This window comes from Wasmannia auropunctata, unplaced genomic scaffold (genome assembly GCF_000956235.1).
Source record: "Wasmannia auropunctata unplaced genomic scaffold, wasmannia.A_1.0 LD336078.1, whole genome shotgun sequence".
Lineage (NCBI taxonomy): Eukaryota > Metazoa > Arthropoda > Insecta > Hymenoptera > Formicidae > Wasmannia > Wasmannia auropunctata.
Window position 1 is genome coordinate 4,237,386 of NW_012026812.1, and position 24,104 is coordinate 4,261,489.

A 24,104-nucleotide genomic window follows, 5' to 3' on the forward strand; every position below is an offset into this window, starting at 1 on the left:
AAATATAGTAATGTATAAAAAATATGGATTATATTAAATATAGAAATTAATTGTTCATCTTTATTTGTTGAAGATTAAATAGCGAATATGTATTATCGTATATTTTGATTGCAATTAGAGAGAAAGGATCTAAGTAATTAATTGTTGGTAACACCAACAATAACAATTTAAAAATTTAAGGAAATTAATTTTAAAAGTGAAAAAACTTTTATTTATATTAATTTATATTAATCTCTTTTAATTCATGAGAAGGAAATCAGAATGCGCTGTGATTCTATAAAATGCGACAATATATCTTATTCTTTTTGATGTTTTAATTAGGAATTGCTATTACTCTCTTTTACTGATATTTGTTTTCAACAGTAGAATTAAACGTTCCACAAAAACAGCTGCGAAAACTGTTACTCCAATTACCCTGGTGTCTAGTTTAATTTCCTTAAGCAAGATCTTCCCGTTGAAAACCTGTTGTCTCGCGTTCGCGTAACATTCAACACAAGCATACGCCCTCGTGAGTCTTTCCTCTGATCTCGCATCCACCTCCAATGTGTGTTGCAGAAACAAACGGCCTGAGGATGCTGGAGCTGATAGTGCCACAGCACGCGGTGTTCGGGCAAAATGTAAGCCTCGAGTGCAACTTTAATCTGGACGACGAGAAGCTGTACTCGGTCAAGTGGTACAAGGATGGCAACGAGTTCTACCGATTTGTACCTCAGGAAAAGCCACCTGTTCTGGTGTTCCTCCATCCCGGTGTCACGCCAATCGTAAGGATAACTAACTTCTCCCTTTCTTTCCCTTCTTTTTTTCTTTTGGGCTAAACTTTAGTTGAAAGAAACGAATCTAGTTCCTAATCTATGTGTAAGACTTATCTCGCAGGTATAGAGTAAGGACACTAAATATGGATAATGGAATGCTAGTTTTTTTCCGGATAATATATTCAAAATAGTCATTGTATTTTCCATCGAGATTCTTTAACATTTATGTTAGTTTTATCAATCGTCAATTGTTTCTTGATTATTAGCAACAACGCTGCACATTTTATTAATATCATTAAGTAATAAATTTAGATGTAAACATTTTTTCAAAATTTATTCAAATTTATTTAATATTTATAAGGATTGCCTTATGGCTTTTACAGAAGGTAATAAATAGTATTAGATTTTAAAAATGGAAAAAAATCAACATTATTCATCTTCAGTTAAAATTAAATGTAATATACTTTGCGAATAGTCTGGTCTGTAACTAGATCCAAGAGTCTAATTGTGAATAATTTTTATTATTTTATTAAATTGAAATTCAAAATATAAAATAATACTGAAATTGAATAAAATTATCCATAAAGTACATATTCTTTACAATTAATGACAACTATTAAATATGTTATTAATTATCTGATATTTTTCTAGATAAAAATATGAATCTTTATCTTTAGGATAAACCAAAATTAGTGCCTTTACCTTAATCTTTTTATCACATTAAAATGGGTTCTGTAAATTTCAATTCTCGACATCAACACTTTGCGACGAACAAAATTGGAAGGGTTCGGCGTAAGAGCGACATAAATTGTTAAGTAGTAAGGTCGGGCCAGTCTCCGGCTTCTACGATCCTTGCATCCGAAGTCGAATACGACTTTTCGCTTGTTCTCGGCGCCGAATCCTTATCCAATTCTCACGCTTTACGTCCGATGTATATACGTGCGGCCCGATTGATCGTCATGAATCGCCTTAAACGCGAGCGGACGATTGAAGCCCCCGGAAAAGAAAGCTCTCCCGGTGTTTTGATTTCGCGCCATTCCCATTCTTCAGTTGTCGGGGGAAGCACGCGTCCCCCTGGGACGCCGCGCCGTCATGATTGACCCACTTTTGATTACGTTCCGGACTTGGATTCTTAAACGCACGTCAATCACCTGCGGGAGCCAAAATCCGAACTCTCAGTATTCGATGCGGCAAAACTCGGACTTGCACCTTCATATTTGTGTCGTTTAAAAATAAATCGCGCGCGAACCGTTCGCTCGAGATATTTTTCCCAATCGGAAAACAAATAGGAGGGCAAAACGTAAACTAGTTAGGGAATACGAGCGTGCGATCGACGACGCGAAATTCGCTACGCGCGAACGTAATACACAAGCATGCACCGCGCGCGATGCAAATGGTAATAAAAACAGCGATGCAAGCTTGGCAATAATAAAAATCGTAGATGTCACATTTTTGAAACTCTAGTTTTCAAGTCTCTTCATCGAGAAGCGTTCATACGTGCCGCGATCGTGAGCGACGTTTGCAGAAGGAACTCGCTTCCGTACCTCCATACATAAATAAATAGGTATCGCATGCACAGGGAGCGGCTTTCCCGAAATTCCCGTCTTGAGCACGCGCGCGCGCAGCCAAAATGGCTTTCCATTCACGTCAAGACGTCGGATTAATGCTGCATTATGCGCGCCGAGCGGCGAATAAACAAAGACGGGGCGACCGCTGGCACGCGATCTTGGTCATAATGAGCCTTAATATTAACATTAATCACCGCGCGAGATTGGCGCTCGGGAGCGCCCTTAGAAATTATCGGTCTACCCGGTCGTTATCGCTGTTTATAATTACATCGATTAGTATAATGAATCGTGAAATGCTCGCCCCCGCGCGCGGAGATGAAAATTGCGAGGATGCCGACGACGATGACCCGATCTCTCTCTCTCTCTCTCTCCTCCACCGCCCCTTTCTCCCACTCCCACCCCGCGTTCTTCGCGAAACTAATTTAATGCGGGGACGTTGTTCGTTAAGCGCGTCGTCGTCAGGCACGTCTAAAATTGCCTTTCGTCCTTGTCGTCGTCGACGTCGTCGTCGTCGTTACCACCGCAAAAGATAACGCATTACAAATTGATCCCGAGGGGGGAGCCGCTCCTCCCTCTCCTAGCCTCCTAGCCGCGTCCTCCCTCTTTTGGGTTAATGATATTTCCAATAATTTCAATTCCTCGCCGACTATATCACTCGCTCGGTTTTCCGCGCCATTGAGTGATACGAAAAAATTCCGGTTCTCCCCGAACGGCATGAAAACTATGCGCCTTTTGTATGTGCCCGGGGGGTGATTCACTGGACTGTCAAAGGGGAAATTTCGGCAGCGAAGTTAAGTCACGGAAAGAGTTTTATTTCGCGCCAAGGGTAAATATACATATATTATTTCTCGATTTTATTTGTTTGTTCATCGAGATTTAGAAAGGCAACTTGAAAGCTAAACACTTAATTCGGTCGTTTCTCGAAAAGAATATTGCAAGTGCGAGATTTACTATACGCGATATAAGAAATTCATTGTGAAAATAACGAAATTTAACAGTAAAATGAGATAATTGAAACTTTACGTGATTCTTTCCTTTCTTTTTCTATTTTATTTATTTCTTGGCGTTCATAGAAATGAACGAATTGTATTAGAGAAAATTTTAATTCTAGCCCCATGTATTTTATCAAGTCAGTTTATCAAGTTTTTAACGAATTGGCTATTGTGTCGCAGCGTTACCTCTCTCTTTTGTCTTTCAGGTTCACGACTCCACTCAACGAACGGTCGTCTTAAATTCCGTAAACCTCATGAGCACGGGACGCTACAGATGCGAGGTTTCGGCGGAGGCGCCATTCTTCCAGACCGTTTCCGACCATTCGGATATGACAGTAATCGGTAAGGAGCGATGACAAGCAGATTCGTATTAATTAAGAGTTTTATCTTTCGAAGAAATCGCGCAATAACAGCAACTCGAGGCCGCAAATTTGGGGATATTGCGTCGTTGATTTATCCCTATTAGAGTGCTCCACTATTCTTCCTCGCCGATTCTCATTATAAGCAAATGTTGTTATCATCGAGGCCGACCGAGGAAAAGGGAAGAGGAGGGAAAAGAAATTGTGCCGACTAATCGTGATTTTATTCACGCTCGAATAATAAAATCAAAAATCGCGAAAGAGAGATTTATCACACTTATCGTGCGGTGTGAAATATATTTTGGAACGGTTTAATTCCGAGACAAAGATTTATATGTGTCATTTAACGGAAGGGATTTCGGTTCCACGTTCAAGAAGAAGAAGAAAAAGAACAGAAGAGAAGATTTTCCGCCACAGGATTAGGAATTTTAACGGCTTTGAAGATTTCATAAGCCACTTAACGCGAGAATTAAAACGAATCGCAGTTCCAATACCTCCGAAAGAGTTAATTTCGTCACGTCGGCTTTGATCTGTAAAAGGGAATGTTATCTGCCCCCTCAAAAATATCGATCTACGGTCTAGTGACGACGAATCACTGACAATTCATTCCGCGACAGTAAAGTGTCTGTGCGACTTTCGACTGTGACCTTCATTTGAAACGTTTTTCGTTAATCTTACCTTATTATCGTCGTGCGCACACCATAAGTGGAGCATTTTCCTTCAGCCACGGACATTGACAAACTCAAAACCGATATTTGCACAATTATTTATCTCAATTTTTCTCGTGAACATTAAATTCGTTGAAATCTGTCCATGCTCTTCCATTTTTATTCATTTCTAGTTCGAGTATTACCAACGCTTACATTCATCACAAATTGAACTCTTGATTAATAATATTCGTACGAAAATTATTAAATAAATATCGATTGAAAGAATTTTCACAGCAACTGTGCGGAGCCCTTAGAGTTTAAATCTAAATAAGACCCGTCGTTGGTTTTCCTACCCAATCTTTTTAATCCAGGACGGATTTGATTATTTATTCTCTCTGCCGAGGAACAAGATCCCAATCGCTCCAGTTTTTGCGCCAGCCAGCCGGTTTTACCCTGCGCACATCTTTATATATCTGTATATAGCGTATATAAAGTTAAATGCGTTATATCGAGTGCAATGATTACGGCGAAGTGTTACTCCATTAAAATTTCCGTGCCGGTAAGCGTAAACAAGTTAAGCTTGCCACAACAAAATTACGGTTCAAGCGCGGTATTGCGTTAAAATATTCGAGCGGGCGTACAAGTTAAAAGCCCGTGCCCCGCTCGGTCTAATCGAAGAACATTACGTTCTTTTTGTCGCACAACAGATTATTTTACGTGCATCTACATATTTCCAGCCCTACCGGAGGACGAGCCCGTTATCACCGCGCGACCCGGGAAACATCGTTATCAAGTCGGCGACGTCGTGCGGTTCAATTGCACTTCGGCGAAGTCGAAGCCACATGCCACGCTCAGCTGGTTCATCAACGGCGACCCCGTGAGTGCTCGAGACGCGAAGTGTCTCTCTCTCTCTTCTTCTTCTTCCTCTCCCCCCCCCTCTCTCTCTCTCTCTCTCTCTTCTCTGCCTGCGTACCGCAATCGTGAATGTCTTCTCAGGCTGTCGGAAGTGTAAAAGTTTCGCGTCACCGACGTCCGAGATAAGCCACGATCCCAGCAAATCCATCCAGAGTACTCTACGGATTCATGCGCGCTTACGCACGATGCAGTTAAATAACGGGAAGAGGCCTTATCTACGATTAGAATTCTCTAATTTCATTAAGTATTAATCAGTCAAAGTATTATTATTATACCAGAAACGTTTTCCATATTACATGTTACGTATTTAATTTTAATCATTTCTCAATTTTCCAAGAATGAAAACTAGCTCACAATGTTATTTCGACTTTTTCAAGATAGATGATAATAATAATTAGAGATCAAAGATTTTATTTTTCTTTTTCTATTCCCATCATCTACATATATATTAATAATTAAATTTTAAGTTAAATTTAATTGAAATAAAATTTAAAGAGACTTCTCTTTTCACGACTTAAGAATTCTGATTCTAAAATATTCATCAGATATTTCTGTAAGTGTCAAAGTTAAACTGTCACGTCTATCTTAATAAAGACTTTTTCCGTGTAATACATCATGTTTTACCGTCATCGTGATACCTACATGCTACGAAGTTACGTCCGTAAAAGCGCACTTTCATATTACTATACGCCAAGGAAAAGTCATAACAGTCCCTCTCGCTTTTTTCCTCTCTTAGTTTCTCTCTCTCTCTCTCTCCTCTTTTAAGCGTTGTCAAAAGTTTTGCGTCGCGTCGCGAATTTTGTTCTTCCGCAAAAATAACGCACCTCTGCAATGACCAACGTGACCGTTAATGTCTCGTTGACCCGCGATTACGCGCTAACAAAGCTCGAGGATTAATTTTGCAAAGTGCATTCTATGGCGTGCGCGCGGAGCTTTTTCATTTTTCATGTGTGAACAAATAATTGGTTCTTGAGTAATTAATCTTCGGGTGTTGCGAGCGGACGTTCGCGCGCATTCAAAATTGCCTGATTAGTCTTTTAGCATTCGTGTTACCTCGTGGCTTATTAAAATTGGTATTACATTTAATCGATTGTTCGAATCGATAATCTTAGATTAGAGCAGGATTTTTAACCGATGTGCTACGGAGCACACTAGTATGCCGCAAAGGCATTCTTCAAATTGCCCCCAAAATTTTAGAAATTTGAGAAAATAAACAAAATCGAGAAATTTAGAAATAAAAAAAGCGAGTCAGAGACGCGAAATATAAAATATTTTTTAAATTGTAAAAATCACCGAAATTATGTTACGTTTATTCTCATTTTAATGAAAATAATATTTTCATTGCAATAAAATCATTTTAAAAACGATGAGATAAAAATAAAAACTTTAGAATTTTACGTTTTATTTTTGAACGTCTTGTTTATGGTATCCTATAAAAAATCTATGTTGAGCGCTAAAACGTATGTATCTAAAGATAGCTCTCGGTGCACCTCGATAAATTTGAATAATTGTCATTTAATGTGCCACGAATTGAAAAGGCTTGAAAAACGCTAGATTAGAAAATAATCTTTATCTGCAATATTTAGAGAGGACATCCTGTAAATTACGGCGTAAATTAAAGATTGTATTGATTATACAATCTTAGCAAAAAGTGACATATATTGTACATATTTATAAGTGACAAACAAAGTCATGATGACGTCCTTATGATATCATTATGACTTATGTGTTCTACCTATTAGTAAATAAGGATAGTAACTTAATAATCACAATAACTTTTAAGAGCTTGTAAACCGTTTTAAAAGTGAAATGTTTTGAAACTAGACATGTATATGTCTAAATCGTATGCCTAAAATCTATCTTCTATACAACAATAAGTAAATTTCATTAACTTGTTTCATCATTTTCATGTACAGCTAATACAATCTTAAGAAAAATATGAAATTTGCGTCTAACGTGGAAAATGTTGTAACGCGTGCAAAGAGATGGAACGTTGAATAATTCCATTATCATGATTAGAATTAGTATCCGTATGTTAGGGTACTTCTTAATTTTTGTCACAGAAGTTGTAACACAAAATTTAATGAGAGAGATAACAATCTTCTGCTGAACGATATTAAAAGTTTATATAGTGCTCTCAGGGAGCTCGCGGGTCAAGAGTCAATTTTCCTGGAACGAAGTAGATTAGACAGATAATGCAGTGTATTTAATTTGCGATGATAAGCACAGACGACGTTATTACATTTTATTAAAAAAAAAAAAGAAAAGAATATGTGTCTTAAGAATATATTAAAGTGACTCTTAAGATAATCTCGCTCGATAATCTAGAAAGTCAATATCGCTCATTTGCTTAATTGTTACTAAAATTATTGTTTATTGAGTATAACGTTATCTTGTCGCGGTTCCAGTTTAATATTCCAATTAATTTCATCAATTCTCATCACAATTCAATTCATCATTATTTTTCATTCGCCTGATTTTTTTATTTTGTTGGATAAATTTCCAACTTTCGTGATTTTGATTAGGTTTTCATATAATGTTTTTTATTGGGTAAAATTTCTATTTAGAATTGAGAAAGGATCTCTTTAACATTTCTACTCTTCAAGAAAACTAAATATGAAAATTTTAGATACACGTCGCCCCAAACAATGTATCCGAAAAGATTTAAACGACGATGACTACGCGCTCGCAAATATTTTCGACGACAAAGAGAACGTCCGTATCGTCGTCGTCGTCATCATTATCGTTTAAATCGAGAGAGAGAGAGAGAGAGAGAGAAAGAAAGAGAATATACAGTTCCGCTTCTTCACTTCGATTAGGTCGAGCAGCAGTTCTTGAGGCTCTACCCCGTCGACATAGACCGGAACGATCTGGAGACCTCCACACTCGGTCTAGAGTTCCGTCTGCGCTTGAAGCACTTCAAGAAGGGAGACTTGAAGATCAAATGCCTGGCGAGGATATATACCGTATATTGGAAATCGAATGAGCTCAGCATAGAGGGTGAGAGGCCTCTGAAGATACCGGTAATGGAGAGCAGGGAGACAAGGGCGCAAGGGCACACGCACGCCGAGCATATCCTAGGTAAAAAAAGAAATCTCCCGGCCGGCCCCTTGACTGCAGAGGGTAGATGACAAGGGTGAAATGTCTGCTCCGCCGCACGAACACGGATTTCTTTGTCGTGTCTTTTAATTTAGTTGCTCTTGTCAATTCTATGTAGGAAGGAAAATGTTCAAAATTCATAAAAGATAACTTTTTCTCAATTATTCGATATAAAACTAATTAGATAATTAAATGTCTCTGGACAATATGTTACAACACGATACAAGAATAAAAAAAGATTGTGAGTCAAAGCTGATAAATAAAATTAAACAATTTACTTACTATACTATTTGGATTTTAATTACATGTTTCTTAAATGCACAGTAGAGAAAAATATTTGTTCTATCTTATTGTGTTAAAAACGGTTCATTCAAATGTGTTAAATTTTTATATTGGATTTTTTTGAATATCCAAGTGTAAATTTAATATACAATTATGTTAATTTGAATATTTTTTTGTGTTTGTGTAAATTAATGTTTAACAAAAATAATATAGCTTTAAAACGTAAATTCTAAGATAACTAAACAAAAGATGTCCGTGTTAATTTAATATATTATAAGTGTTAATTTTTTGCTGAATAAATATTTCCACAATTTATCTTTAAATTATATCAAATGTAACATTTTTTGTGTTAATTTTTACATAATGTTTGTGTTGTTTCCTAACATATCGATCTTATGTTAAATTAATATAAAAATTTGGATCGATTGATTGAGACATCTGTTAAATGATGTGTTAAATTCAATACAAAATTTTCCAATTGTGTATTAATTTTTGTTTAAAATAATATTTTTAAAACAATATTGTCCAACATCGGAATATTAACTCTCCGAGTGACTGCATCTATTTACCTTATTATCGAAAGGATTGAAACACGAGGGTTGGTATGAAGAGCCATTACCTATCTCGGGTATAAAGAGGGATAAGAATCGCTTTTCAAGTCCGTGAAAAAAAACTGACATTTTTCACAGTTCACGTCGTTAATATTGATTACAAGTCCGCAAAAAGTATAGGCTTTGTGGCCGTGTGAGAAGGGGCTTAGCGACCAAAATAATGGATCCCAACCCTTTCGGTGTTAACATCTCCAACTTGAAGCTCGTCCTGACGGCGCGGATAGTTTAGCAACTCAATGTCGTTTCTCCCCGATACGCTGTTTTAGTTCTATCGCGCAAGCCAAAGCGTAAACACGTAACTCGTTTCGCGCAAAACCCACATCAGGGACACAACTCTAAGGGGAAATAAGGAAGGCATTTTGTGACAAGCCGAATCACAGACGCGCGCGCGAGCGATCGAAAGATTAAGAATTCATTTTTCGCGGACAGGGAATCTGTGTCACTCCCTTTTAATTCGGCCATTTTTTACAACGCGCTTAAGCGTAAATCGTTTTAGCCGCAAACTCGCTTAGCTTGCAAGCTTCAATTTCGAACTTTGAATTTTTCCTGAATATTTATGAAAGGTCCCTCTTTCAGGAAATGCGCGGATAATATAATTTAATATAATATAATTTCTCTATTTCTTTTTTTCAGCGAATGGAAGTAGAGCGTTAGGAGGACCATGCGTTGTGCTGGTGATCATGGGTTTACTGATGCTGCGGTAAGGATTAAGGATACCACTCGCCCTTCGTGCTCACCCTCTAGGCCTGTGGAAGCCACTCTCGTAACGCGATATGATTACATAATATAAAATTATCCATGTTGTTTATATTTTTTATAATTGCAATTAGTGGAGTTAGAGAGTCACGTAATAATCGTAGGCAGACGACACACTATCGAACTATGTTAGACTTTACTCGAATGAATGAGGGGAAGTTTTCGTTGTAAAGAAACGATATGGATTCGTTTTTTTTTCCAGGGCTAATATATGAAAAAAAAAAAAAAAAAAATTATCGGAATTTTGCGACGATTTGGTTGTTCCACATTTTTGCGTAACATAAATTACAGCGTTTTGCGTATACATATCTTGCGTATAGTGCGTGAGAGACACGACAAGTCTGTTGTTCCATTATCATATATATTCATTGAAAGGTTATATGCACTGCCACGTACTGATCTTGTTCATCGTGAAAATTTGGAATTGTGACTTTTTTACATTGCTTGCGATGACTCATGCGTAAAGTACATAAATCAATTTCTTCAGGTGCACATACGCGCGTGTATACTTCGTCTACTACTATTCGTTGTGTATGGCTAACGCATATCTGCCGTGCAAACTGTGGCGCGTTTTATTGAATTTTCATTAACCATGCCACGTCTGTGGAGCGATAGAACGCACAAGTGCGTTTTACTGAGTTTCAAGACAATATAATATTAACGATTTAACTGTAACGCGAAGAAATTCTCTGCAAATTCTCGAATTGAACATCGGCATGCAGTTTATGCTATTAAGAAATTTTTTAGTCTCGTTATTTTTTTATTAAATATATTTACTAAAAAAAAAAGATTAGATACTTAAAAATATCTATGTCATTTTATTCGATAAGATTAACTCATCGGTATGTACATACTGCACGTGTTCGATTGCAGATATTTAGTTAAGAAAACGGGGACGCACACGATGCTGTACTTACACGCCGCGCGTGTGTGTGCCTCTGTAAATCAATAAAATAAACACGAATCGAGAATCTAGTAGTACATATGTACAACCAAGTAGAGGCAGCGACGCAACGCAAACAAAACAAATCGTCGTTTCTGTTCGCTACCATACAGTACAGCCCTTAACGATCTAGTCGCTATTAATCGTATGTTAACAAGATAATATCCTAGGAATAATTGTATGACGTGTGTGACTGTGTAGCGTGCGTTTACCAAAGATTTTCGAACTTTTCACGCTAAGCTTTCCTAATTGTTAATTAATCATCACACGGTGACACGGTGTGTAGAGGTTTCGTAAATGAAACTTGCCACATTCTTTATCTATGGTAGCTGTAAAGACACTCGCTCTTGTACATATGTATATCGTTCCAAGGTAACACGCTGTAATATCAATATTATAAAGAAAAATGATATCGTTAATCTTTAACCTGCAGAAATATTTTCTTTAGTAAATCGCGTAAATCTCTCCCAAAATGTACTGTACATCGATCTAATAAAACTGTAATGAAAGATATCGAAAGTTGAATGTTGAATATTTATTATGTATCTTCAATATGAGTCGGTCGAAAGAAGACACGTTCATTCTTAGATCGTAACCCCTTTTATTCCGAATGTCTTGTATATGCTCTAATTAATTATAAAAATTAGTATTGAATTTATTACTAAAGCTAAATATATAATAATTCCTATAAAAATTTGTCTTACGATCTTTAAAATCTCATATGAGAAACAAAACTACAATGTGGGAAAGAAAGAATAATCAACATAAAGCAAATAAGATCATAAGATAGTTGCGTTAGACAAACAACGTTCCGTAAAAAATGGATGTTTTTTCATGTGAACATTAGACAACTTAACTGGAGACTTGGCGAAAAACTTGAAAATCTTCTGCTCATTGGGAGTTTCCATCTCCTCCGTTTCCTCCCATTCTACTGTCAATGCTTTTGACTCGAGAATCTGTTCGGCAGTGGACCAACTGAATCGAACGAGCTGCGGAAAGCCAAACACCTGATCTACATTCGCGGACAGCCAAGTTTTAGTCACCGGATCGGTAGGGTATCCGCTGCCGTACTCCATTTCGATGTTCTCACCTTCGCGAAACCGCCACGCTCGTATCGCGTGATCTCGCGACACCTTGGCGCATATACTAGCCGCGCTGACGATTGGATAAGTTGCATCGGCTTTCTTAGCCACGACTATCTTGACGCCGGGAAACACGCTTATCAGTCGCGCCTGGTAAGATTCAGGTTTGCCGACGGTATCCACGTAAATCTCGGCAACGTTCACACCTGACTCGATCGCTCGCTGGATCAAGTTTGTAGCCGACATCATGGAAACCTCGTTCAGCGAGATTTTCGTGCGACGGTACATGCTGTTGGCAATGACGTTTGGCGATATCGTGTCGATCGCCCATCCAATATTATTCTTATGCTTGCAGATATCATCGAATATCTCGTCGCGTTTCTTCTCCGTCAGGCTCTTGGAATCAGCGCAGCCTAGATCGACCAGCAGTTGCTTTTGAGACAATGGAGCATATGAGATCCCGTAGACCATTGGGCCTAAAACTGGACCGCGACCCGCCTCATCCACTCCAAGTTGACATGGTTCGTCCTTGCAGATTTGGGGAACCTATTTTGCATCAATAAACAAACATACATCTTTCTTTTAATATTTGCTCTCCTTCTCCACAACAATATTTACAAAATTTTTGTAAAATGAAATATTACAGCAGATTAAATGTAAAATATATGAGATTGTATAAATTATAAAAAAAAAAGATCAAATTGTACAAATGAACAATAATTTGTAATAATTATAAAAATGTGCAAAATGCATTTATTTTTACATTCCAGGACATATCCAGGATTGTCAGATGTAAAATACATAGAATTATGTATTTCATCCATTCTTTCTTTATTTTATTCATACGAAAATATTCTATTACAAAAGTATATTTACCTCCGAAAAGTAAACCTCATTAACGCTGTGATCACTATGTGCAAAATATGGATGTAAATCCTTTCTGCAGACGATGCTTTTAATTTCCTCTTTGCAAAAATCCATTTCCTTCCCTCCAGTGCCATTTTTTATCATATTTTCATTTCTTTCACTCATTTTTACAGTTTTATAATTCGCATAAAAACTCGATCAAAACAAGTCAATCTAACCTAATCTAACATAACCTCAAATCTCCCCAGATTACAAACATCCACTCGGAATACCTCCAGTCTATAGAATGTATAGTTTGTGCAGAAAATTTTGAAAATTCATAATGGAGAGAAAGATAATAAAAAAAAAATAGAAGATAAAGAAAGACTGGATTTCTATTTAAATATAGTACGTAACATAGAAAAATATTCTACTCGCTTGTAACATTTATTTATAAAATAGAAACATTGTTTATGTATGTTTCTCCACGTAATCTGCAGCCATCTGTCGTATACGATCTACAGCCTCGGGTGTACCGTTTTTCTCTTCAAAATTTATAAATTTCGTGTAGAGAGTTTTCATTTTCCTCGGTGGAAGCGTTTGGACGCATGCTCGTTCCAATACTTTTCTGCGAAATAAGCGAAAAATTTATTAAATAACTAATATGATACTTGGGTCTGAAATAAACATATCAATGAAACGATAGAACTTATTTAGACATACCTGGCTAATTCGATGTCTTTGGACTTTATTAAGCAATCCACATAACACGACCATACGTCGACGCGTTTTGGATAAGAACTCAAAATATTTTCGAATAACGTTTGCGCTCGTTCCTTGTCTCCCAATTTGTTTTCTAAATTCGCAAATCTTACCAGCAGGTTCACATCTGCAATCACGTCCCATAGTTTTATTAAATATACATATAATAAAATTATAATACTAAAATACGATAAATAATATAAAAATCTGACGTGTGCTTACGTTGAGATACGGGCAAGGATTGCAATGCCCGTTGCATGATTTGCCGTGACTTTTCTTTCATGCCAACTTTCAATAACGCGGCACCGCAGTCTATCCATGTCTGGGAATCTTGTTTGAATTTGCCGATCACAGTACTTATCAATTTCTCAAGTTCGGCCTTTCTATCGGAATCCGCGTGTACAGTTAGCATGTGCGTATATACTTTATATGCGTCGTTCGTCTTCACAGCTTCTTGGAATACGTCGTTCAGGGATTCGGCGGTGCCGTATCTGGATTCCAAATTGAGCCACGCGTTCCACACGTTTAAACGTTCGTTTTCCTCTCTGAAATTAATCGTTTTGATTGCCCGTCTTGCGACCGTTCTCGCCTTGTCGATCTCCGTGGCTTGCAAATGATAAGCCATGTATTGCAGCCACACTAACGAGCTATCGGGACTCGACAAAATTAATCTGTCGAACTGATCGATTGAATTGGGTGCCTGACTGCTCGCCAGAGCTTCCTCTCGCTGACGAATCTCGCGTTCTTTCTGTCGTTCCTGTTCCCGCCGCTCAGCCGCACTCAATTTTTTTTTCTTCCGCTTAGGTTCCTCTTCAGGTTTCTCTTCTTCCTCGTCGTCGCTGGACGTTTCAGCATTAGCGGAAACAGCCAATTTTGCTTTGCCATCCCAAGAAAATCCGCATTCCGGAATGTGCAATTTTTCCACCGCCGACTTACTCGCTCCCTCTGTTTCACTCTCGTCAACAGAATCTGATTCGGAATTTTCATCTATATCTTTTATTCTACTCTCTTCCTCTGTAACTTGAATTTTATTTTTCTTCTCATCTTCTTTCTTCGACACTTTCTTCGGAACTTCCTTCGCTTTTTTCGGTGGATTTGCAACATCTGCATTGTGTGGCTCAGATATTTTCTTTCTCTTCAATTGTTCCTTCTTGGTAGAAGATAGCTCTGTCACGATCGTGTCCTTCGGAATTTCGAATGCAGACTTTAGCATACAAATCGGGACAATACAAGATTCAGTTCCCTTCATTATAACGTATAATCGAATTTTTGCGTGAATTTTGTAAGGCGTCAGATCGGGAGAATTATCATTCGCATGTCGGTGAGCGGGTAATGCCGCCAGATATCCCGCGCCGTTACGTTTCACGAGAACAAGTATGAACCATTTAGTAATCATCAGAATCTCTGCTTTTAACGTAATTCCAGTTGGTAGGTCTGGTAACGTTTTCTGCTTCGAGCTAATGCCGTTTATTATTCTCGGTAGCAACGATACGTCGACGAGTTCGTGGATGTAATTCTTCCACAGGATTGTACCAAACACTTGGTCCCCCACTTGAGGATTGCCGGAATAATGGTCCTTGCGTACCGTACCCATCAATTGATTGCTTAATTGAAGCACTAGACCGTCCTCAGTTATCTTCTTAACAGTACCAGTAACTTTTTGACCTAAAATTGCCGACGAGATCGGCTTGTTCTCGTAAAATGTGTTCTTGGCTAGCTCCGAAAATTTGCTAAGGTATAAACTCAAGACATCCACCGCCGCCATCATCTTGACTTCGTATTCAGACGGGCTCTCCCATACGTCTTTCAACGACATCGTTAGAGTCAGCTGCTTCTCTTGTCTATTGATACCTGTGATCTTAACAAATAATATCTGATTCACGCACAACTGCTCGAAATTACTTACATTTTTATACGATACAAAACCAAATTTTGAGTAATTTTCGATCGGTAAGATAACTCTTACGCCGTTTTGCGATATGTCTCGGACTGTGCATGGAATGCAACTGCCTACTTTTAATGAGTCGAAGCTCCTGTATTTCTCTTGCGTCACAAAAGTGCGTGACAATATTAAAGTCGGTTTTGTGGCGAACACGAGTGCCGAGATTACATCCCCAGGAGCGCGTCTCGATGCCAGTAAGCTACCGACTTGGATGCATGGGGCCATGTGACCCGCTGGTAAGAAGCCTGTCACAACATTTTCGTTATCTTCTTTTTGTATCTTTAAGTATATTCCTTTAACGGACGATTCCGTCACTGTTCCCTCGACCGTCTCTCCGATCGAGAAGCTAACGGATTGTTTCTCTTCTTCGGGAACGATTCTTAATTCCATTCTACATTTGTCTTTTTCTACTGATTCAATGCACGCTGTAACTGTCTGGCCAACAGAGAAATTCCAGTTCATGTTATATGTATTTCTATCTAATGTCATGCGCGAGACCCATCCTTTTACCGTTCCGTAAAATTTCACCAATAAGCCATTCTTATTTATCAAGCTAATCGTACCATGATATTTTAATCCGCATTCGGCTTCGCCAAAATCATGTAAAACTGGCAACTTACTCTTTATCAGCGATTGTTTCAATGTGAATTTTGCTTGATTCTTATCGTTATATTTATCCAAGACTCTCGCTTCGACAGTATCACCGATTTTCAATTTACATAAAGCACTTAAGCCGCGATCGGATATGTGCTCCACTGGAACAGTTCCCCTAATCTTTCCTGCTTGTACGTGTACATAGCCACGAGCTGTTTCGATATGCGTGATAGTCACAGTGAGGATATCGCCAATACTAAGATCGTAAGCTGAAAAATATTTCTGTTTCAAAATTTCTTCTTCCATTGTACAGACATAGCAGTGTTCCATCCAGTCATATGCAAGTATTCTACACTTGTGTGTGGAACCTTCTTTGAACTCGGTTGGAATTTTAGCGAAGGGGACGTTAGTTCTTCGCAAAGAGATATATCCACGTAGCCCAGATTTAGATAACTTGAGAATTATCCCACTAGATTCCCTGTATAAAACTTTCGCCTTATCTATAATATTACCTACATGCAATCTTTCCTTTTCAGATACATCAGTTACTAGGCTAAAATACGCTAATTTCACAGTTGGCAATATGTATAATAATGTGCCAGTCACTTCCATATTATCTACATATGTAGATAAAGGATTATTCAAATAAATTCGATTTACATATCCAACCTTATTTTTCCCAAAAGTAACTTGCAGGCCATTCGAAAGCACTTTAGTTATGCAAAGTGACAATTTTATTCCCGGTGTTAAAACATCTAAAGACGCTATGTCATGTACGTTAGTACTGTACATCTTCTTTCTTTTAGTTGACAACGTGACGACAGACGTTTGATCTACTGTTTTTATTTCCTTGATAGCACACAAAAGTTGAGAGCCTGGAACTATACAATTCATGGTATTAATAAATTACTTTGTAATAAATACATGATACTATTCATTATACACAGAATTAGTTATACTTACAATATTGCTTTCCTTTATCAATATCTCCAGTAGCAACAAATGCTCTGACATTAGCTATACCTGTGTCAACTATATAACCATGATCCTCTATACTCTTGACGGTACAAATCACCTTTATATCTTCCGCAAGATAACTGATATGAACATTCTGATTTATCAATTGTGGCTCCATAGATAAACCACAGAACCATTTATCTTCAACATTTATACTTTTGACGTAGCACGTTACGTAATCACCAGGTTTATATAAATCTGGTAAAGGCTTGAATTCATTCGACTGGACGGCTTTTGCATTAATTATATCTTGCAACAGATTTGTGTAGGATTGGCTGAGATCTGTGGCTTGTACTCGTCCTAGGAATCCACCTGGTAGAGACACTATCAAGTCATATTCCGATACGTTAGAAACCCGGCCAAGCAGTACTAGTCCTTCACGTAGCATGGTTTTCAATAATCGATCTGCAGTAGTGGCAATGAGATTTGTTTCCACCTCAATTACATTGTTTTCATTTTTTTTCTTTGCCTGCGTTTTACGCTTCTTGGATTTAAGCTTCTCCTCAAATGGCTAAGGCAAAAACATTATTATCAGTTGCATCTATATAATTATAAATTTTTATACATAAAATTATACCAGTAAAATATCAATAAGAAAAATATGAAATAGATATCCAAATACATATATACATAATTTAATAATTCAATAAAGAATATACATTACTGTAACATTTTTAAATAAAATATTACAACTTAATTTTCTCTTAAAAATATATAAAACAGATTATTCCGAGAAATAAAGAAATTATGTATTTACCAGATTCGCCGATCTCTTAATTTCAGGTTTCTTTCCTCCCCGAGGGAAACTTTCCAGTGCCATCTAAAAATATTTCAAATAATAATTATTTAAAATAAACCGAAACAATTGCCATTATAATTATGATTAATTAATATAACATTAATAAGGGTGTTAGGTTAGGTTAACTAAATGAGTTGTACTCTCATCTTGAGAGCTGAATTATTGATTATAAATTTCAAACATTTTTAGGAACGTTTTATTGCAATTATAATCATGTGTCACATCTTAATTTAAAATAAATTACCTTAAATGTTTACTTATAAAATAAACTATAACGATAGAAAATTAACGCCACATGTAGAGAACGTAGTAACGTACTATACAAGTGCATACATGTACCACACGTGCATAACCATTAAATTACTGTACTAGCGAAGACGGCGCCGAAGCAGGCCGGAAACACAAATCCAATTTATTAGCGGAGACTCGAACCCTACTTAGCGGAGACTCGAACCTCACTTAGCGAAGATTCGAACCTCACTTAGCGGAGACTCGAACCGCACTTATAAGCGGAATTCATCATTTTATCCTTGTTCAATATTTGGTGTATAAAAAGGATAAAATGATACAAGGGAGCACTCGGGTGATATTTCCGAACACAGCCTTAATTAAATTAAATATCTATCATCCCTCCGCCCATAAGAAGTAAATCTTCCTTATGGAGGAAAAGCATAAAAAAGATATATGGTATATGTATATCTATATAGTATAGTTTATCTATGGTACAGACACATTGTCGCTGCGTTTGCGGACGTGCCATCAACGTCGGCGAGTCGACCGGTTGACTGTGACGTGTGCCCGGTGCCGTGGCAAGTTTTTGATTACAAGTGGTACGCGATGGAGCTCATGGGGAGGTTATTCTGCCTATTCCTCATGTTCGCCGGCTCGAATGCCGGCGGCCCGATCCTAGTCCTGCTTGACAATCTCGCGATCAAGGAGACTCATTCGATATTCTTCAAAATGTTGCAGGGTACTGTCGCACTTTATCTCTCTAATCTTCACTAACCTTCAAATCGCTGACGGCTGTCTTAAGCACTATTTCTCGCGTGTATTACACATTACACATCATTTACACGTTAAATGATGTGTGTGGAACATTAACTGCATCTGGAAGCATAGAGATTGATAATTAATAATAAATGTTTCGATCTGTTTCAATTTTTTTACGTCCACATGTTCAGAAACTATGTCAAAACGTAGAATATTGATCCATTTCAATCTAATCGAGAGATTAGATTGATTTTTATTATTATTATATCTTTGATACCTTTAAAATTTATTTGATTGAGAACAAAAAATAATTATAAATATTCTTTAGGAATTTTTAATGCAATTAATATCAAATTATTTTTAACCTAATATTTGTACTTTATAATGGTTATTTAACATCATTCACTTATTTTAATTACTAATTATTATTATTATTAAGAAGCAAAATTAATTGAAATTTGATTGATAAACTTAACGATATTAAGTAATATATTTCAAAATTGTTACAGATAGCGGTTATGCATTGACTTTCAAGTCAGCTGACGATGCAACTTTGCAGCTCTCCAAGTATGGCGAATATTTATACGAACATCTGATAATATTTGCACCTACAGTGGAAGAGTTTGGTGGTGCTCTGAGCGTAGATGCAATAACAGAATTTATAGATGGCGGCGGAAATGTTCTGGTTGCTGGCTCTTCACAATCTGGCGATGCTGTGCACGAATTGGCTTCAGAATGTGGCTTAGAGGTAGACGAGGAGGGCTCCACTGTAATTGATCATATGAACTATGACGTTTCTGACAGTGGCCAACACACTACTATAGTAGCAGATCCAGCAAATTTGATAGATGCTCCAGTTATTGTTGGAAGCAAGAACATCCCTCCATTGTTATATCAGGGAACTGGATTGATCGCGGACACGGATAATCCGTTAATTTTACGCTTATTATCAGCGTCCACTTCGGCATATACCTATTATCCGGATCAACCAGTCAAAGAGTATCCACACGGTGTTGGCAAAAATACTTTGCTAGTAGCAGCTCTGCAGGCAAGAAATAATGCCCGAGTTCTGTTCTCAGGATCGCTGTTTTTCTTCAGTGACGAAGCATTTACCAGTCCTATTCAAAAAGGACAAGGTAAAAAAAATCTTTGTTCAATTTAAATTTTTTCAACTCATTCGTTAGAAATATGTGAGACTTAAAAAAAAAAAATCGATCGCTTGCAGGTGGTCAGAGATATGAAAAGTCTGGTAATCAGCTGGTAGCCAAGGCCATGGCACAATGGGTGTTCAAGGAGAACGGTGTTATACGCGTATCGTCCGTTCACCATCATCGGGTTGGCGAAACGCAGCCGCCGGCCGCGTATACAATTATGGACAACGTGGTGTACTCGATCGAAGTTGAGCGGCTGTCAGACGGTAAGTGGGTGCCTTACGAGACGAATGATCTCCAGTTGGAATTTGTGCGAATCGATCCATTCGTGCGTATGACCATGAAACCGGTGGGGAACGGCCGCTACGAGGGTAGATTTAAAATCCCTGATGTGTACGGGGTATACCAATTCAAAGTGGACTATACGCGCATCGGACTAACGCATCTTTACAGTACAACACAAGTATCCGTGCGCCCATTGCAGCACACGCAATACGAACGGTTCATACCGAGCGCGTTTCCTTACTACATAAGCGCGTTCTCCATGATGGCCGGCGTGTTCCTCTTCTCCCTTGTACTGCTGCATTACAAAGAAGACACGAAACCGAAGTCCGAATAACGTCCTGACGCTCACAGACGTTATCATTTATCGTCATCCAATTGGATATCCTTTCTCAAAGGCTGCAGTATCACTTCTTTTTGTTTTCTAGAAAGTGTGATACTCCAGGAGAATTCAAAAGGTAGAAAGTTCACAATTTTTAATACTACTTAATTAATATCGTTCTCAGCCTTAGCGTGTGCGATTTTCGGTATCAGTGTTGTTTTTTGATGCAGCATTTTGATGCAGCTAGATAGATAACGCTATGTGTCCTAAAAATTGCATTCCTATATGTATGTACATGTTAAGATTTTATAATGTTTCTCCAAAAGAAAAAAAATTGAAATTTTCACGAAAGTTTATATTTGTTCCCACATTTCTTTAAAAGACAGAACACTGTATATATAAACTATTACCATAGAGTGTATGTAAGATTGTACCAAGAGAGCATTATAATCGGGATAAATAAACACTACAAATTATTTGTCGTTATTTAATCTTATTCAAGCCATAGAATAAATTCTTGGGAATTGCAATTGTATTTGTGCGCAATCACTCCCCTTTTTTTTTTATTTTTTTATTTTTTTAATTTAAATAAAAGATAATAAAAAGTTTGTTATTGGTACAATGTTTATACATATAAGAGTATGTATGTATTATAAATCGTGGCTGCATTTTTCTGTTTCACGCACGATGCGCATGATGCATCATTTTATCTTTGTTATTAACCAAAACAAGTTGTCAATCAAGAATAAAATGGTATATACATTGTGCGCATCATGAAACAAAACGTAACCCGTATGTGTGATAAGTCGCGTTCGATTGATGAAACAGATCCCGAGGGAGTTCCGTTTTTAATTTATTTAGAATCGTGATTCGAGGCAGTTCGAAATAATTTGCAATTTGCTATTCGTATTAGATTTGCGAATAATACAAATTGACATATTCGAGTTTGCATTCATCTATTCTTATCAATTCGTTAACAAAGCGGTTTTTCTTTTTACGAATCAAAGGATGCAAATCATCATGAATCACGTATAATCTGGTACATGAATTTGAAACAGAAAACAAAACACAGTCGGACACGAATCATCGAATCAATCGATTTGAAGACAGGCTCAAATAGCAAATCCAACCTATCTAAGTATGCAAAAGTAATTGATTGACTGGGTTTTACTGCCGGTCATAAATCTAGGGGTTCCAAAGTTTACTCTTCTGATTACCGCCGAAACTAGAATCTGCATGAATTGAATGTGAATCGCGCATCAATAAGCCACGTGCTCATATTATCATTTGCCGATGTTGCGCTTATCTTTTCACAAGGCAAACAAAGGCAAGGCTCTATTTTTACAGGCATGTGAAATTACAAATTATTAAAATCAATTATACCGTCAAATCTAGCGAATTATTAGCCTTCAGATTTCTTTCGGTTTTTCGCATCTTGCCCACAAAAATCATATATATAATGTCCTTCTCTTTCACTGTTCTCCAAAGACTGTCTTTTATGAATTTCTAAAGTATACATACATATATCTGTTGATATAAAACATCTCTATAAGATGCTTAAAAAAGTTTTTAGAAAAGTTTTTAAACATGGTGCATGCTAACTTCTTGAAGTATTCTTATTGCATTTTTTTACAAATTCCAAACGAATTTTTACAAATTACAAATTTCAAAGGAATTATAGATCAGAAGAGAAGAAAAAATAATTTGAAAATTCTCTATGTATATCATCTGGGAATATATGTTAGTTTATGTTAGTGGATTTTGATATAATCCGTTAATGACGAAAATACGTTAACATATTAATATTAAATGTTCAAGAAATTAATGATGCACTGGCTAATTAGAATAATTTTTAGCAGTTTACAAAATCTGTTAAACATTTGTTCAAATAAATAAAATCATAAATCAGATTTATATTAGCCAGTGAGAAATGGTTTTCAATTCGATGTCGAATTGATTTCGAAATCACCGTATAATCGACGTCGATTCGATATCGATTCGACATCGAATTGGCGATTATTTCTCACTGGGTAAATGTACATAAAAGAGCAAAGATATACAATTAATATATTTCATTCAAATCATTTAGATCTGCAAATTTTACTAATTCCTCTTTATTAATTCCGAGAAAGAACGAAATCGTACATCGTATTTGAGTTAAGTATTTTATAGATAATAAATCGTGTTTAAAATGACGTAAGTATGACGTTTCATGATATCGATCTTTATTTGTCTTTTTCTTGTTAAACAAATTGCGATAGCAAAGCAGATTTGTTTTTATTTAATTTTTATTTGTTTAATAGTTTAATTATTCATGTATTCACTTACTTATTCGTCTACTTTATTTTTCTTACTAATAAGAGTATTTATTAAATTAACGCATTACAATTGGAATCGGGAACATCGGGAGCGGATATTTGCTAATACGGATACGGCTATTCAGTTTTATTAAATATGAATTAATTACGATAAATACAAGTATGCTTGTGCATTGCGGTTTTATAGAAAACATCATGTAGTTTTGTAGTTTCGATAGAAATACGTTGGATGCCGTGCGAATTTTGGCTCTTAATGTTACACGAGTCTAAACCTGTGTCTACAATTGCACGTGCAATATGCGATGAACAAATACAAATTTTTATATAAATAAATATAATAATAGATATAATTGGCTATTTAAATACTTGCGCATCTCTTTAAATACAGCTGGTTGCATTTTAAGACATAAAATCATTATTATATCAGGAGACACGGTCATAGCTTGGCGCTAAAGAGGACGCGCCGAACCGAATTTCAATCACACAAAAGTGTCTAAAGAATGTGTTTAGTCTAAATTTAAATATTATACGTTTGTTATTGAATTTTAATACGGCATTCAACGTGTTAACAAATAGAATTGCTTTGTATGTTATATATATGTACGTGTTTTGGTAATGACCTGGTGATCTGCCAACCATATGTTTCAGCCAACCAAGTCTTTTCAGCCACTAAACGGAATTTCAAAAGTCATTGCCAATATTCTGACAAGTGTATTTATAAATACCTACGTCTATATTTTTTCATCTAATCCTTGTTCGAATTAACACAATTTTTTCTTTTTTTTTTGTTTTTGTTTTTTTTAAGTGTCGATAATAGCGATGGCAGTGAATACTGGATCTCGCGCTTTAGAGTTTCGAGATCTCTCCCTCTTTTCCTCACCCTCTCTCTTCCTCTCATTCACTCGTTCTCTTACTGAGGGTGCGATTTGTTTGACGCTACAAATGCTTCAAAGCATTTGATTGTCCAATCAAAAAATGCTTCAAAGCATTTGAAATATCAACTGGACCGCAGCGCCTTACTCATTCACTCTCTGTTCTTTCTGTTTTCATCTGCCTTTTTCTTCCTTCCCCC

General features: G+C 36.9%; 4 protein-coding genes and 1 long non-coding RNA gene across 10 annotated transcripts in view; 3 read left to right on the forward strand and 2 right to left on the reverse strand.

Moving 5' to 3' along the window:
* The window catches only part of LOC105449013, a 201,004-nt gene extending 189,564 nt beyond the window's left edge, over positions 1-11,440 (forward strand). For all 5 annotated transcript variants that reach the window (XM_011687975.1, XM_011687974.1, XM_011687978.1 and 2 more), the window contains 5 exons: positions 556-761; positions 3,519-3,654; positions 5,059-5,198; positions 8,056-8,317; positions 9,862-11,440. In XM_011687975.1, the coding sequence (XP_011686277.1) occupies positions 556-761; positions 3,519-3,654; positions 5,059-5,198; positions 8,056-8,317; positions 9,862-9,932 (815 nt within the window). In that variant the 3' untranslated portion in view covers positions 9,933-11,440. The remainder of the gene's footprint in view (positions 1-555; positions 762-3,518; positions 3,655-5,058; positions 5,199-8,055; positions 8,318-9,861) is intronic.
* A 68-nt stretch (positions 11,441-11,508) lies between these two features.
* LOC105449016 (ribonuclease H2 subunit A) lies at positions 11,509-13,254 on the reverse strand. 2 transcript variants are annotated; one of them, XM_011687982.1, is made up of 3 exons: positions 12,886-13,254; positions 12,018-12,555; positions 11,509-11,939 (listed from the first exon to the last, which is right to left on the reverse strand). In XM_011687982.1, the coding sequence occupies exons 1-3, from the start codon at positions 13,039-13,041 to the stop codon at positions 11,707-11,709; spliced, it is 927 nt and encodes a 308-aa protein (XP_011686284.1). In that variant the 5' UTR covers positions 13,042-13,254; the 3' UTR covers positions 11,509-11,706. The 2 variants fall into 2 exon arrangements, with proteins under 2 accessions (XP_011686284.1, XP_011686283.1); XM_011687981.1 differs by having other exon boundaries at positions 11,509-12,555.
* A 10-nt stretch (positions 13,255-13,264) lies between these two features.
* On the reverse strand, positions 13,265-18,333 carry LOC105449017 (protein RRP5 homolog). The gene is made up of 6 exons (XM_011687983.1): positions 18,214-18,333; positions 17,928-17,990; positions 17,117-17,681; positions 13,840-17,034; positions 13,579-13,744; positions 13,265-13,483 (listed from the first exon to the last, which is right to left on the reverse strand). The coding sequence occupies exons 2-6, from the start codon at positions 17,988-17,990 to the stop codon at positions 13,327-13,329; spliced, it is 4,146 nt and encodes a 1,381-aa protein (XP_011686285.1). The 5' UTR covers positions 18,214-18,333; the 3' UTR covers positions 13,265-13,326.
* Positions 18,334-18,711: 378 nt separating this feature from the next.
* Positions 18,712-21,190, forward strand: LOC105449018 (dolichyl-diphosphooligosaccharide--protein glycosyltransferase 48 kDa subunit). Its single transcript, XM_011687984.1, has 3 exons — positions 18,712-18,939; positions 19,469-20,095; positions 20,185-21,190. Exons 1-3 carry the CDS (start codon positions 18,807-18,809, stop codon positions 20,727-20,729), a joined length of 1,305 nt encoding a protein of 434 aa, XP_011686286.1. The 5' UTR covers positions 18,712-18,806; the 3' UTR covers positions 20,730-21,190.
* A 126-nt stretch (positions 21,191-21,316) lies between these two features.
* Positions 21,317-24,104, forward strand: part of LOC105449022 — a 4,943-nt gene continuing 2,155 nt past the window's right edge. Inside the window, exon 1 of the long non-coding RNA XR_974299.1 lies at positions 21,317-22,061. This is a non-coding gene — a long non-coding RNA (uncharacterized LOC105449022). The remainder of the gene's footprint in view (positions 22,062-24,104) is intronic.